At 55.5% G+C, this 13,906-nt stretch overlaps 1 protein-coding gene across 6 annotated transcripts; it reads right to left on the minus strand.

The window, feature by feature from the left end:
• Positions 1-3,845: 3,845 nt before the first annotated feature.
• KCNS1 (potassium voltage-gated channel modifier subfamily S member 1) lies at positions 3,846-13,363 on the minus strand. Of its 6 annotated transcripts, none has more exons than XM_045981888.1 (4): positions 13,054-13,363; positions 12,110-12,169; positions 9,746-10,774; positions 3,846-7,272 (listed from the first exon to the last, which is right to left on the minus strand). In XM_045981888.1, exons 3-4 carry the CDS (start codon positions 10,769-10,771, stop codon positions 6,811-6,813), a joined length of 1,488 nt encoding a protein of 495 aa, XP_045837844.1. In that variant the 5' UTR covers positions 10,772-10,774; positions 12,110-12,169; positions 13,054-13,363; the 3' UTR covers positions 3,846-6,810. The 6 variants fall into 6 exon arrangements, 5 of the variants coding, with proteins under 5 accessions (XP_045837844.1, XP_045837841.1, XP_045837843.1 ...); XM_045981885.1 differs by having other exon boundaries at positions 3,846-6,981; positions 7,135-7,272; positions 9,746-12,169; positions 13,054-13,139; XM_045981887.1 differs by having other exon boundaries at positions 9,746-10,796; positions 13,054-13,127.
• Positions 13,364-13,906: the final 543 nt, after the last annotated feature.

The raw sequence follows: 13,906 nt of genomic DNA on the forward strand, positions 1-13,906 counted from the left end.
TGAGGTGATCCAGCTACCTCATCCGCAGCTGGGCCAGTCAGCATCTCTGACGCGTTTTTCGGCCTGGAACTGGGAAGGAGTTCTCTGCTGGAGACGCCACGAGATACGGAGCGAGGAGATGCTGTCTGCTCTGTGACAGAGTCAGCCAGTGTCTGTCTTTTTCCTGGTTTCTGTTGCTGCCGAAGCCAAACTGCCCGGCTCCCGCTCCCACTGGGTAGTGTTATAATAGATATTCGCTGGTTTTGCCCACCCAGGATCCCTTGCCCTCATTTTAATGAAAGCACCCCACTTTTTCTTCAGGGAACTACGCCTCCACCGTCTGTGTCCTGGGGAGACCATCTGTGGGAGTTCCTCCGTCCTTCCCCCAGCCTTGGAGGGGGCACATGACCCAAACTAGTCCAGCTAGACTCCGTTCTCTGGGAATTTTTAGCTAGAGAAGAGTGTTGTCCCTCGGGCATTTTAGCTGCAGGGCCCCTAACAAGGTGATCTGTGGGCTCTGAGCACCTCCATCCCCATGTTGCCTTTACTCCTTTCTCAAACCTGCTTGTTTAATTTGACTTTGACCTGATCTAGTATCTCTCCAATGCAGCCATTTTTTGCTCAAGTTTTCCAGAGTTGGACTCTCCGGTTTGTAACCAAAGATTCCTAACTCATAGACAAATCGGAAGCAGAATGGAGTTCTACTCCACAGCCTCCGGGAAGTGTGGGGTATTAAAAAACAACTGGGCTTTCCTGGGGCGAAACCGTGAGGTTGCGGTCGTGCCCCGGCCCTGGAGAGCAGCCCATGGGATGCAGCAGCGGAGGGCGGTTCCCCGCATTGCTTGGTGTCATCTGACCACCGAGAATGTGGCTCTCAGAGAAAGGGCAGCTTCTGCCCTTTCTAAGGAGTTTTAAGGAGATGAGGAATGCCCAGGCCGTGGGATATAATGTTTTGTTTCAGCTGCATGGAGTAACATAAAGGGAGAGTCAACAAAACAAGCCCAAATATTGGCACGTGCGTGCGTGTGTCGCAGGGGAGATGCGGGATGAACCATACAGCATGTCAGTGACCATGGTGAAGGAACCTCATGACTTGCCGTGGGGCTGAGCTCTCCAAACACCGAAGCTGGTAACTGACTGTGCAGGCTGCTGTGCAGCTTCTGAGCAGTGGGACAGCCATACCGGGGATGTGGGAGAAACCCAGGGTGATCTCCAACGCCGGGTGGAAGAATTCCTGGACCCATACACAGCTACAGAAACTGTTCATTGATACCAGCCAAAATCTGGGGAATATTTGTGGGAAAGGATTTTTGCGGTGCCTGATGAAGGAAGGGGACATGTAACGTTGGACCAGACTGATGTTGATACTGACGTGTGGACCGCGGAGTCTGCATTCTTCGCTAGCTCCGGGAGCTGGCTGGGTTCCGACCGTTACTGGGTTGGCTAGAGCAAACTTGGACCAAATGCTGGCCCGTGTGAAATGAAATTTAAAGGGCCCAAATCCCTTGACATCATAGAAAGGGATTCAGAGATTTCTGAAGATAGGAATGCTGGATTGGATTTATTTTGTGCCTCCTTCCCTCTACGTACCTCACTGGACCCAGAAACTTCACCTTTGCTTTGAGGAAAATCATCAGGTCGGCTTGGTGAAGGGTTCCCTGACCTCCAAGGGAAGGAAGAATGCAGAGGCATGGGAGGCCAGGTGTTGGCATTTAGGTGCCTCAGAAATTACGTGAAAATGGTCATCATAATATTTGGCAGGTTCTGAATGAGGCAGGATCTCTACTGTAGGACCCTGAGAAGGTAAAACTGACCACCATTCTGACTTAATTGTATAACCAGTAAAACATAAGAAACAAAGCAAAACAAAGCAAAGCAAAGCAAAACAAAAATCAATCATCACCTAACACCTAGGCTTGAACTCATTTGTTGATCTAAAGTCCCACGAATAAAGGATACACGATTTGCCCTTGGGGAAGTTTTCTGCTATGCTACTACCCGAGTGTAATGTAAACATTTTTCTTGCCTTCTCCAAAAGGCCCTGTGGCCATTTACCACGGTAACTAGGTACTGAAGAGAGGGAAACATCCAGACTTTTCAGGGAGCACTGGATAAAGAACTTTGAGCTAACACCAATTTCTTGGGTCTGAGAGTCCCACCGTATGTCCACCAACACTGTGAAAAACGGTATTTTGGCCTTTGTTCCTATCACAGAGAGCTGGATCTCCCATCTCTGAGTGATAATTGGAAAAGATCCCCACATTGGCTCCCTGACCCACGAAGGCATAACATAAAAGACCAACAGATCCAACTGAACGACTGTTCTGAGATAGAAAACTCAAAGCAGTACCACAGCTTTGGGGAGCCTGCAGAGACAAGCAAAGATCCTGGAGGGCAAGGACTCCCATCAAAACACCATTCGCTTCCCCCGTTTGGCTGGAGCAAAATCGGCTTGTCCTGGAAGATGACAGTGGCCTGCTGTGATCAAACGGCAATTCCAACTTCAGCGGCTGGGACAGACATGCGCCCCTCAGTACAGTCCCTGGAGTTCAGAGGCATCTATTGGCTTCATGTTCCATTCCATGAAACAGAAACCACTGGAAGCATGTTGCTATTCGTTGGAAGGGATAACAGTTTTCCTTTACTAGTCAACTCAGAAACACCTTAGCCTGCCAGACCTGCCCCGGAAAGACTTCGATGGTGCTTTTCCACAAGATAGCGGCCTGATCCACTACACTGATCCAATCACATTAACAGGGCCTGGAGCGCGACCAAGGATGCTTTGGGTCACATACATGATAGGTTCCTGAAGCTAGAAACGTTTTTCTCAACCGTGTGTCTGGGAAGGAGCGAATGTGAAGTGTGCTGGGCGACCCAGGGTGGGAATGCAGGGGACATCTGCTAGTTTGCCTAACAACCCTCCCCTTTATTTTGGTGATGTCACATGACCTCTTTGGGTCACTATCAGTCTTCCCTCCCATGTGGTCTGCTGCAGGTGTCAATCCAGGGGCCCTGCCCTCCGTCTCCACCAAGGGAGAGGCACGTGCCCCAAGCTACGCAAATCAAGCTCTCTGCTGGGATTGGGAACAGTGAGCAGAATGACACAGGGGAGGAAGATGATGGAAGGCTGAGCATTTAGCTGGCAGTGTCCCCAACAAAGGATTCATGATTCCTACACAGAGGTCACCAGAGCTCCCCTCCTTCCTATATGTCCTGAGGCCGGCTCAGTCAGCTTTTTCTTCGACTGGGTGAATTCCACTGATGCCCTTTTGTGGTGGGCTCAATGGTGGTCCCAAAGATATGTCCACACCATAATCTCTGGAACCTGTAAATGTTATGTTATTTGGAAAAAGGGTCTTTTTTGCAGAAATGATTACGTTAAGGGTCTGGAGATGAGATCAGCTTGGATCCACTGAGTGGGCCCTCCGTGCCATCACTCGGGTCCTTCTGAGAGAGAAGCCCTGGGAGACTGGTGCACACAGAGGACAAGGGGACATCATGACCGAGGCAGAGAATGGAGGGACATGGCCATAAGCCAAGAACACTAGCAGCCACCGGAAGCTGGAAGAGGCAAGATGATTCACCCCTGGAGCCTCCGGAGGGAGTGTGACCCTCCTGACGCTTTGATTTTGGATTTCTGGCCTCCAGAACAGAGAAGAAATTTCAACTGTTCTAAGCCATCAGACATTATGACATTGCCTTATGGCAGCCGCGGGAAACACATACACCTTCCAGGAAATTCTTTCTTTTTCCATAAGACAGTTTCTTTTTAAAAATAATTTTGTTTAAAGATTTATTTATTCACTTTAGAGAGACAGAGTTAGAGCACAAGCAAGGGAAGGGGGAGAGGGACAGGGAGACAAAAACCTCAGGAGACTCTTCACTGAGCTCAGAGCCCAACACAGGACTCGATCTCAAGACCCTGACGTCACCACCTGAGCTGAAACCAAGTGTAGGACGTCCAATAGCTGTGCCCCCCAGGGGTCCCAGAGAGTCCGTTTCTCTTGCTTTTAACCAAAGACCCTAATGGTAGCAGTAGCTCGTCACTGCAGTCATCTAACGAATTATTCCTTTTGACCCGGTTAGTTCCAGCTGGATTCCTCTCCCTCTTAGCCTGTGCCAAACCCACCGCCGGACCGACAGAAAGCAGATTCTGAGTCACTCCACGTATCCCTCACCCTCCCCGTTCACCCGGAAAGCCCGCCCGGCAGCCAGCTCTGGTACAGCCAGAAACAGGTCCCTGGGCCCGGCCTCTTTGGCTGCATAACGGTTTTCTTCCACACCTGGGAGTGGGATCGAGTGGTCGCTTTTCTGCCAGGACCGCCCATAACCCGGTGAGGGACTCAGGCCTGGTGATTCTCACTTGAGCTTGCCCTCCACTAGTTTTAGGGCCTTGTCTGTGGGGTCAGAAAGTCTGGAAGCTATCTGGCTCCTTGATATGTTCAGCCGTTCGGCAAGGGTGGTGGAGGGGAGCAGCCGTCCCCTCTCTGTGCCCCGACCTGGGCCGAGTGGGGCCTGGACGTTACACGGGGAGCATGCGAGAGGGCCGGTGTGTACACGGGAAGTCCCAAGCGGCCCCTCGGCTCCAGCATCTGCTCAGTCTGGAGACCCGGATTCCTCTGCACACGGGGCCTACACACGGGGCCTTCACACGCCGTGCCCCCTGCCTGAAAACACTTCCTGGAGCCCCTACTGCCTAATTAACTGTTCCTCCGTGTGACGGCCGCTGAAATCGAGAAAGTCTCCGAGAGAGTCTTCAAGACGTCCATGCCCTGCCCTTGAGAAAGTCTTCTCTGACCCCCGTTCATGGTCCCTGCTACGTGACGCGCTTCTGGCTCCCTGCACCTAGTACAGCTCACTATTACGTATTCATGGGATCACTGGATCTAAATTCACCTCCCTTCCTCGTCTGTAAGCCTCACAGATAAAAAGATATATTTTGTTCCCTGCTGTATCTTGTGAACCTAGCGAGCCATCGGTGAATCAGAGGCAGATGTGTCAAGACTGAGAAGTGGTGGTGGGGTGTGCGTGTGTGTGTATGTGTGTGTGTGTGTGTGTGTATCTCGGGGGCACACTATGGGGAATGGAGAGAATGTGCCTCACCCAAAGGCATTCAAAATAAAAAAATATACCAAGGGGCCCCTGGCTGACTGTCAGTAGAGCATGTGACTCTTGATCTCAGGGTTGTGAGTTCAAGCTCCACGTTGGGTGTAGAGATTATTTAAAAATAAAATCTTAAAACAACAACAAAAACAAGAATATATATATATATAGACACTGTTCAGCTAAATAAAACACGTCTGCAGGCCACAGGGGAAGCCCCAGCTTGTGAATCCTCCTAAAGGTATTTGCCGAATGAATGAAATAAGGAGGGAGGGGTTGAAAGAACCGGGAGAGTCTTCTGTTCAGTCTTGTCCACACCCTCTCAAGGGCAAGACCTCTGTCTGGTCAGTTCCCCTTCCTCCCCAGGGCCCGGCACACAGTGTGCTGTACAGACCAGCTGATCTGTGAGTAGCGTTTCAGGGAATACCTTCCCCTCACGAGCCTGGTTCAACCAGATACTGTCTTCCATGTTGAAGCTCCACACGGCGGGACAGACAAACGTAGCCAGGCGACGACGGGACGGAAATGGGTGTTTTAGGAACAGGATGTGAACGGGGCTACAAGAACCCTTCCCTCCCAAATTTCTCAGCAAGTAGCGAGGATACAGCGGGTGAGCATACACTGCCCCAGGCAGGGATGAGGGGGCTGGAGCTGGCTGGAAGGGGCGGAGGTCTCAAGCGTCTGCCTGGGTGGTAAGTCAAGGCAGGGCTGGAGCCTGTGCAGTGGGAAGAAGAGAGATGCCGAAGTCAGTCCGGGGGTCACAGGTGTCCCTGCATAGCAGTCTCTTGCTGCCAACACTTCAGAGTGAGCTGGCTTTAAGTCAGTGACTCCCTGCACACTGCCTTTCACTTCCCTCTGGGGCACAGACTGTGACCACCGGCCAGATGGGCCAAGGTCTGCAGATGGGGCAGGGGGGTATCCTCTTCACACATCATGTCCTAGGATGGGATAGGCCAGGACCCCCTCAGAGTCTGTACCTCAAGCCAGCCCTGGCAGGAAGCTGCAGGACTCCTGCGGGACAAACCTGACCCGCCAGCTAAGGAGACCGCTCCTCTCCCTTCTTCCCAGCCCTCATCTTTGAGAGCTGACTCTCGTTGGAAGCTCCTGGAAGAGAACCACAGCTGAGGGGCAGCACTCCTCCACTGGAATCCCGTCTGGTCCTTCCCCTAGCCCGGACAGAGGGCTGGAGCCCAGCGAATCAACTCTGGAGATCCGTGAGCCCCGGAGAAGGACATGCGAACTCCGTGAGGGCGGAAGAAAGATGGCGTGCGAGGAACAACGGTCTTGGCAGAGCAGTGACCTGGAGTCGACCTGGAGTCCAAACTTGGCTCCACCACCACTAGTTCGGTGGCTTTTGGGCAAGTCCTGACACCTGTCTGGGCGTCAGTTTCAGCATTCTCCGACACGGGGCCAAGTAGGCTGGGGTAGGTAGGTGCTCAGGAACCGTCAGCAGCCTTGCAGTTTTCTCTTCGGCGCATGCCTGCTTCACGGGAGCTGGGAGGTCCAGGCATGCGGCTCTTTGGGCTGTTCTCCAGGCTCAAGAACCCAAGGCAACACTATCCTGGCCCGGGCCTTTGGGAGGAACGGAGCTGGCTTCTGGGAGTCATTCCTCACGGTGGGTGAGCAGCCCTGAGCCATCAGGCTGCCACGGAGCAGGAAGGGACCACTGCTGGTTCAGCTGACTGTAGGGTGTGGGAAGGGGGACACTAAGCCTTGGCTTTAGCAAACCTAAGAGTCTGGGGACCCACGGGGGGCCTGGGCCTCCAGGTCTGTAGACCTTCCCTCCTGGGAGGTCTCACGGGACGTCTCCAGAGACACCTCGGACACCCCGTCGACACTGCTCTGCAAGTCCTCAAACTCCCGGGGGTCGCTGTTGCGCACGGCGGCCTCCAGAGCCTTCTGGCGGCGGTAGAAGTGAGAGAACTTGTTGAAGATGATGGTGATGGGGAGCGCCACCACCAGGATGCCCCCCAGGATGCAGCCTGAGGCGGCCAGCTTGCCAGCCACCGTCACGGGAACCACGTCCCCGTAGCCCACAGTGGTCATGCTCACCGTGCCCCACCACCAGCAGGCGGGGATGGTGTCAAAGCCCACGTCCTCCTCCTTCTCAGCTGTGTAGGCCACACCGGAGAACACGGACACCCCCACGGCCAGATACAGCAGTAAGATGCCCACCTCGCGGTAGCTGTGCTGGAAGAGAGTACAGGAAGCCAAGTCAGAGGTGGGCGGGCCCACAGGCCTGCTATAGAGTATATGGGGGAAACTGAGGCCCAGAGAGGAGAAGGGGCAGGTCCAAAGTCAAAGAGCAAAGTAGAGATGGTGCCAAGACCCAGGTCCCTTGACTCCAAGCTAAGCTCTTTCAACCACAAGAGGCAGCCAGCTCCCTGGGAGTGAGCACGGATGTAATGTCTGTTGTCCAGGATGCTGGCTAAGCCACAGTGGTTTCTTCTACTGCAGGAGGCACCGGTGGCACCAGCCAGTGAATAACAAGCTTGTGATCTCTACACAGTAACGGAACCAACGGAGAACCACAGTCTGTATTCCGCAGATGCAAAGGGTTGGTTTCATGTGCTCTTGGCTGGTCTACCTCCTTTCTGACAAATACAAAAATACACTCTGCCTCTCAAGAAAGCTGACAGGATATATGTTCCCCGGACCACCCACTGCATGCATCTGCCTGTGGGTATATCCACAGACATGTGCTCTGCCCCTGAGGCCACGCAGCGGTCCTCAAATAGGGCAATCTGCCCTCCAGGGGACATATGGCAATACCTTTTTTTTTTTTTTTTAAAGATTTTATTTATTTATTTGAGAAAAAGCACAAGTGCAGGGGAGGAGCAGAGGGAGAGAAGTCCAATGTGGGTCTCGATCCCGGGACCCCGGGATCATGACGTGAGCTGAAGGCAGATGTTCAACCAACTGAGCCACCCAGGCGCCCCAGCATATGGCAATGTCACAACTGGGACAGCTGGGCTGCCAGTGTCCGCTGGGAGGAGGCCAGTGATGACGCCAAACATCCTATAATGTACAGGACAGTCACCCCCGCCTCTGCACACACAGCCAAGAAGTCTCTCTCCCCAAATGTAGTAGTGCTGGGGCTGAGACCCCCCCGCCCCCGGTCTAGATTTGTAGTCTCCTAGTCCCAAACTGTAATGTGTGGAGGAATCATGCTGGGATCTTGTTCAAAAGGCAGAACTCAGTTGAGGGGGTCGAGGGTAGAGCCAGAAATTCTGCACTTCTAGCAGCTTCCAGGTACTGAGAAAGCTGCTGCTGGTCAGGGGCCTCGTTTTGAATAGCCAGGAGTCTGACACCCGAGTCTTGGACCCTGGCAGCCTCAATCAATGCTCTTCTCCCTCCTCGCAGAAAAAGCTGGAGGCACCGGGCCCTGGCTCCCTGCATGGCTGGAGGCAAGGCAGAGCTCGGGGGCGAAGGGATCTTCTCTGGAGAGATACTGAGTTCAGGGATGTGGCTGACTGAAGTCCTTGTTCCTGCTCCCCTGCCCCCCAAATTCTCCTCACATCAGCCTGCCTGTACCAGCATCCTGGCTGCCTCGCCATGAGGGCATGAAAAAGGATTTACAAACTCAGGGGGAAGGAGGGTTTCCTCGAGACCCTTAGGGGGGGCTGCCTAGAGCTGTAGGAGAAGGAGCAGGAGGCGCTGGAGTCGGGCGCGGCTGCATTCTTCTCCGGGCTCTGCAACTCACTGAGGGATCTCTGACAAGGCCTGTCACCTCCCAGAGCCTCAGTTTCCACATCTGCTATGGGGTGACAATACTCCTGCCCCAGCTGGAACCCCTCCTACTACCCTGGGACAAAGTTCAAAATCCGGCACCAGGAGTCCGCGGTCCCTCAGTACCCCGTCCCACGCACCTCTTCGACCTCATCAGCGGGCACCCCTCCTCCCATGTCCCCTCCCAGTGATCATCCTTTCGCTCTCCAGGCCCCTGTCCAAACTGTTCAAATTTCCTCTGTCCCCCACACCAGGCTGAGTTCACCCCTTCAAGGTGAAGCTGGCCAGAGCAGTGACACACCCCCCAGGGCAGGCCTGGCACCGGAAAGGTGCTCAATAAATTGCAACCAGGTTTTAGAAAGCCAACTTTCCGACCTCAGGTTCTTCAGCGCCTGGAAGGAAATAAATCACCGCATCTCCCCGAGGAAGTTGTCCTGAGAACGACACCGACGGTGGATGTAAAACTGGCACGGAATTAGCACTCAGTGTTAGTTCTGGGGCTGCCGCTGGACTTGGCCTGTCAAGGGTGACCTACCATGCCCCCGGATAAGGCCAGAAGAAAGGCTCAGCAGAGAAGCCAGTTAGCATCCTGCCTTGCAAATTTCTGCACTATGTATTATCTGATGTTTGACAGACCAAAAGTGACCTCTGTCTAGTGGTTTTGTGTTTTTTTTTTCTTTTTAAAAAAAGAAAAGCAAAGCTCGGCTTTGGCTTTCAGTTTTCACCCCTGGGAAAGAGCTGTTGGGAAGGGCAGAGGGGATGGGAAATGTACACCTGGCGTCCAGTCCTGTGCCTGGCACAGAGGGTGTCGCCTGGGTTCACGGTGTGCCGGGACACCGCGCACCTCGAAGTTCACCTGTAACCTGCCCTTGGGTCCCCCTCGGGTCCCCCTGCCCCGCAGCCCCGCCCCGCTCTCCAGCTCCAGGGGCCCTACCTTGAGCGTGGCGCCCAGCGAGCGCAGCCCCGTGGAGTGGCGCGCCAGCTTGAGCACGCGGAAGATGCGCATGAGGCGGAACACCTGCACCACCTTGCCCAGGTCACCGAGGTCCTCGCCGCTCGCGCCGCGCCGGTTGCCGAGTGCCACGCCGGCCAGCAGCGTGAGATAGAAGGGCAGCACCGACACGATGTCAATGAGGTTGAGCGGGTGGCAGAAGAAGTTGCGCGTGCTGGGCGCCAACAGCAGCCGCGACGACACCTCGAAGCTGAACCAGGCGATGCAGAAGTACTCCAGGTGCCGCAGCACCGGGTCGTCGCGCACGCCGTCCGGGCTGCGACCCGCGGCCACCGCGGCCACGGCGGCCGCCGCCTCGCGGGCCTGGTACTCGGGTAGGCTGTGGATGCACATGGCGGCGATGGAGGCCAGCACCACGCCGATGGAGACGCAGCTGAAGAGCTTGCTGGGCAGGGAGTAGCCGGGGTTCTCCATGGTGAGCCACAGGCGGCGGCGCAGGCGGCCGCAGCGGGCGGCCCCGTAGCGCGCCAGCTCGCGCTGCACGTCGGAGATCTCGTCGGGGCACGGGTCCACGCTGCTCGGCGTGTCGCTGTCCTCGTCCCAGTCCCGCGGCCGCGTCACACGCCGCTCCAGGTAGCGCGCGCGACAGCAGGCGGCCAGCGCGCTCTCGCCCAGGCCCCAGTAGTCGGCCTCTTGACCGAAGGCGAAGACGCACAGCTCGTCGAGCACGTGCAGGCGGCCGGTGCGGTAGAAGTGCAGCAGGCCCAGGAAGAAGCCCGGGTGCCGGTCGAAGTAGAACTCGCGCGCCGCCGCGTCGTAGTCGTCGCACAGGCGCCGCGCCTGCTCCTCAGACGCCGCAGCCTGCAGGCGGCCCAGCCGCGTGCCCGGGAAGCGCGCCAGTGCGCGTGCGCTCAGCCGCCGCCGCACGCCGCCCACGTTCACGCGCAGCGCCTCGTCGCTCCGCCGCCAGGGCACTCTGGCGCCGGGCCCCGGGGACTCGCTCACCATGGCCTGCGGACACCGGGACAGGGGGCTGCGGGGGGGGGGGGGGTGTCCCCGGGCCTGCCTTCCCGGAGGCCCGGGGCTAAACCCTCTGTCCCCTCCACCCGCTCTGGTGTGGGGCAGGCGCAGAGAAGGTGTCAAGTACCCTTTGCTCTCAAAATTCAGGCTTGGGTTTGACTGCCTCTTGCTGCCCCACTGAGGGTGTTTGGCCAGAACGCTGAGGCTTCCCACCCCCATTTCATTTGCACACAAAAAAATGCTGAGATCTATCCCCCAAGATAGATCTTGGGGGAGGGGATTATGAAAATGACTGAATGGTAGGGTATCCCGGCACCCCCCTAGGGGGCGGTGCTCATATAGGATTCTCTCTCTTTCCCAAACTTGGATTGTCATATGCCAGGGGTTTACTGTGGGCTCTTGGACACACCAGCACTCTGATCCTCAGTTTTCTCCTCTGTAAAATGAGGGTAGTAATGCTGACCACCCAGGGGGGGGGTTGGGAGCATCAGTAGAGACCCGTTATTCTTAAAAGTGTGTCCCCTCCACTGGGAGCATCACGCCACCTGGGAATTTGTCAAATATGCAGATTTTCAGCTGGCTCTAGACTTAGTGAATCCGAAACTCAGGATGGAGTTCCTCAGTCTGTGTTTTAACAAGTGTGGACTGTGACTCTGATGCATGCATGGCCAAATTTGAGAGCCATGGGCTTAGACCATTTAAGGCATCCGTGGAGTCAATCAGATGGAACAGTGACTTTCTCCTGTGACCAAAGGCAAGTCATGTCACCTCCCTGAACTTCTGTCAAGTGGAGATAAAAATAGCCACCTTCAAGTGTGGTTAAAAGAGTAAACGAACTATTGTGTTTATGGGGCCTGAAGGGGTTCAGTAAATTATCCATCTGTTTAACTGCTGTCCAGAGTCAGCCAAACCTGGGCTTTATCTGCACCCCCTGATGCACCTAGGGCCTCCAGGAAGGTGTTTTTCTCCAGGTCTTGGTTTCCTACACAATGCACACTGCAGACAAAAGCACCTACCCCCAAGGCAGGCTAGAGGACTAAAGTAGCTTGTGGAAAGTGCTCCGCCTTTCTGATACCAGAAAATGTTAGATCTTTCCACTGCCCACGTCTCCAAGCTCTGGCGGAGCTGAGGGCTAGTGACTCACTTCCTGATCCTGGGTAATCCCATCTGCACCATCCCGTCAGTGATGCCTGCTTCCCAGGGTGGACAGGGGATTGGATGTACATCAAGTGGCTGGCCCCGTGCCTGGCAGCGAGTCCGGTGAGGTGCCCTTCACTTACCCTAGGCTTGGAGTTAAGCTGGTCAGGATAAGGGTCGTGTCCTTACCTCTGTCACTTCTGTGTCCTCAGGGCAGGCTCCTCCCACTCTGAGTTTTGGCTCTTCTATCTATAGAACAGGGAGAACAGCAGTTGGGGTGGAAGGTTACTGTGAGTGTGTGTGTGAAGCCCCTAGAACACAGTAGGTGGTCAATAAATGTCAGTCCTTTGCACTTTCTTCTGGTCAGACCTGGGTTCAAATTCTCAGTCTGCCACTTACTGTCAACCCTTGAGGGGATCCATTCTGAGCTTCAGTTTCCCCATCTGTAAACTGGGGGACATCACACTTTCCTTGAAAGGAAATGAGGATTAACTAGGGTAGGATGTTTATGGGCAGGACAGTGGCCCCGGTACAGAATCGGTGCACAGTGAGTACCCGGGACACAGGCGGGATGCAGCTCTGCTCCCACCTCCTCCTCTGCACCTGGCCTCAAAAGATGTCGATCCAGTTGCATCACCCATTAGCGGCACGACTGTGGGCAAATTTCTTTCTTTCTGGAACTCACCCTCCTGCTCTATTAACTGGGGTAATTAATTCAACAAACCTTCCCCAACAAGAATCTGAGTATCAGTAAGAAAGATTAAATGAGCTGCTCAACATCACCCACCTAGTCCAGGGCACAGTTAAGGTAGGAAACTAGGCTTTTCCATTCAAGGCTCTCTCCACACACGTCCTTGGAGCACCTACTATGTGCTGGCCCCCTCGCGGGGCTCCATACACTACTAGGTTTAATGCCTAGACCAGCCCTGTCAGGGAGGTTTTCTAATCCCATTTAACGGATGAACCAACAGGACAGACCCCAGAACTTGGCCGTCCCACAGGGCTCCCCCCTGGGTGTGGGAGGGGTGGTCTCCCCAAGCCGGCGCGGGACCGGAACCCCGGCAGCCCCCTCCGCCCACTCTGCAGCCCCCGCCCCTTCCCGGGCCACGCCCCTCCCGAGGGAGGTTCCTTACCTGCGAAGCCCCTCCGGGGCGCACCCGCAGGGCGCTTCTGTCCCGGAAAGCGAAGCCGCTGAGGCCGGGGAGCCGCTGGCCGGCCGGGTTCGTCTCTGCCCCTGCTGCCCCGCGGAGCGTCGCTGCTGCCGGAGGCCCCGCCGCCCCGTCCTTCCCTGTCTTCCTCTGTCCCCCGCAGCGGAGGCCACATCGATCGCTGCAGGGGGAGAGAGGGAGGGAGACCGCGGGCTGCCGGAGGCGGTGATTTCTATTCCTGACTCGATTGGGTGGGGGTGGTGTCTGGAGACGGGGCCGAAGAGCCAGGACATCCTCCCCAGTCAGGGACCAGGGGAGGTGGGGTCATTTAGAGGAAAGGGATCCTGCGAGGGAGGGAGTTCAGTCCGAAGAGTGGCGGAGCATCGCTGACAAAAAAACCCAACAACGGCAGTAATAATACCTTCCGTAAAACTGCGTCCTCGCAATGTGCCAGGTACTCGGCTTCAGGTCACTTACCCTAGTTACTCCTGACACAAACTTGACAGGGACAGATGAGGCTCAGTCACCTGTGCAGGTCACTTAGTTTGGCTTTGTGAATTTGGGATTGGAACTCCTGTCTCCCAGGACTGCAGGCGGAAATCTGCATCCGGGAGTTGGAGGAGGTGGCCTCATTCCCCCAGAGTCCCCTGGGCTGTGAAGCTTGGAGCAAATATTTTGCTCCCCTCAAAGTTCTGTCTCCCCGCCCGGCCATGACCCCCCCTCCCCCGATTTCTGCCTTCCAAGTGGGTTGGGATGGTAAGGGAGAACTGTGCCAAAGAGCTTTGACAAGGTTACGTAATCCCTGGAGCCTGGCTGGCTCAGTGGGTGGAGCGTGTAA

This window comes from Meles meles, chromosome 16, assembly GCF_922984935.1.
Source record: "Meles meles chromosome 16, mMelMel3.1 paternal haplotype, whole genome shotgun sequence".
Classification (NCBI taxonomy): domain Eukaryota; kingdom Metazoa; phylum Chordata; class Mammalia; order Carnivora; family Mustelidae; genus Meles; species Meles meles.

What these genes read in the sequence shown, in the direction of transcription:
- KCNS1 (XM_045981884.1), bottom strand. Translation starts at nt 11,158, where the DNA reads ATGACAATCCAAGTTTGGGAAAGAGAGAGAATCCTATATGAGCACCGC. An exon ending in CGCTGGGCGCCACGCTCAAG is followed by an intron (nt 7,273 to 9,745) that starts GTAGGGCCCCTG and finishes ACTCTCTTCCAG; the next exon opens with CACAGCTACCGCGAGGTGGG.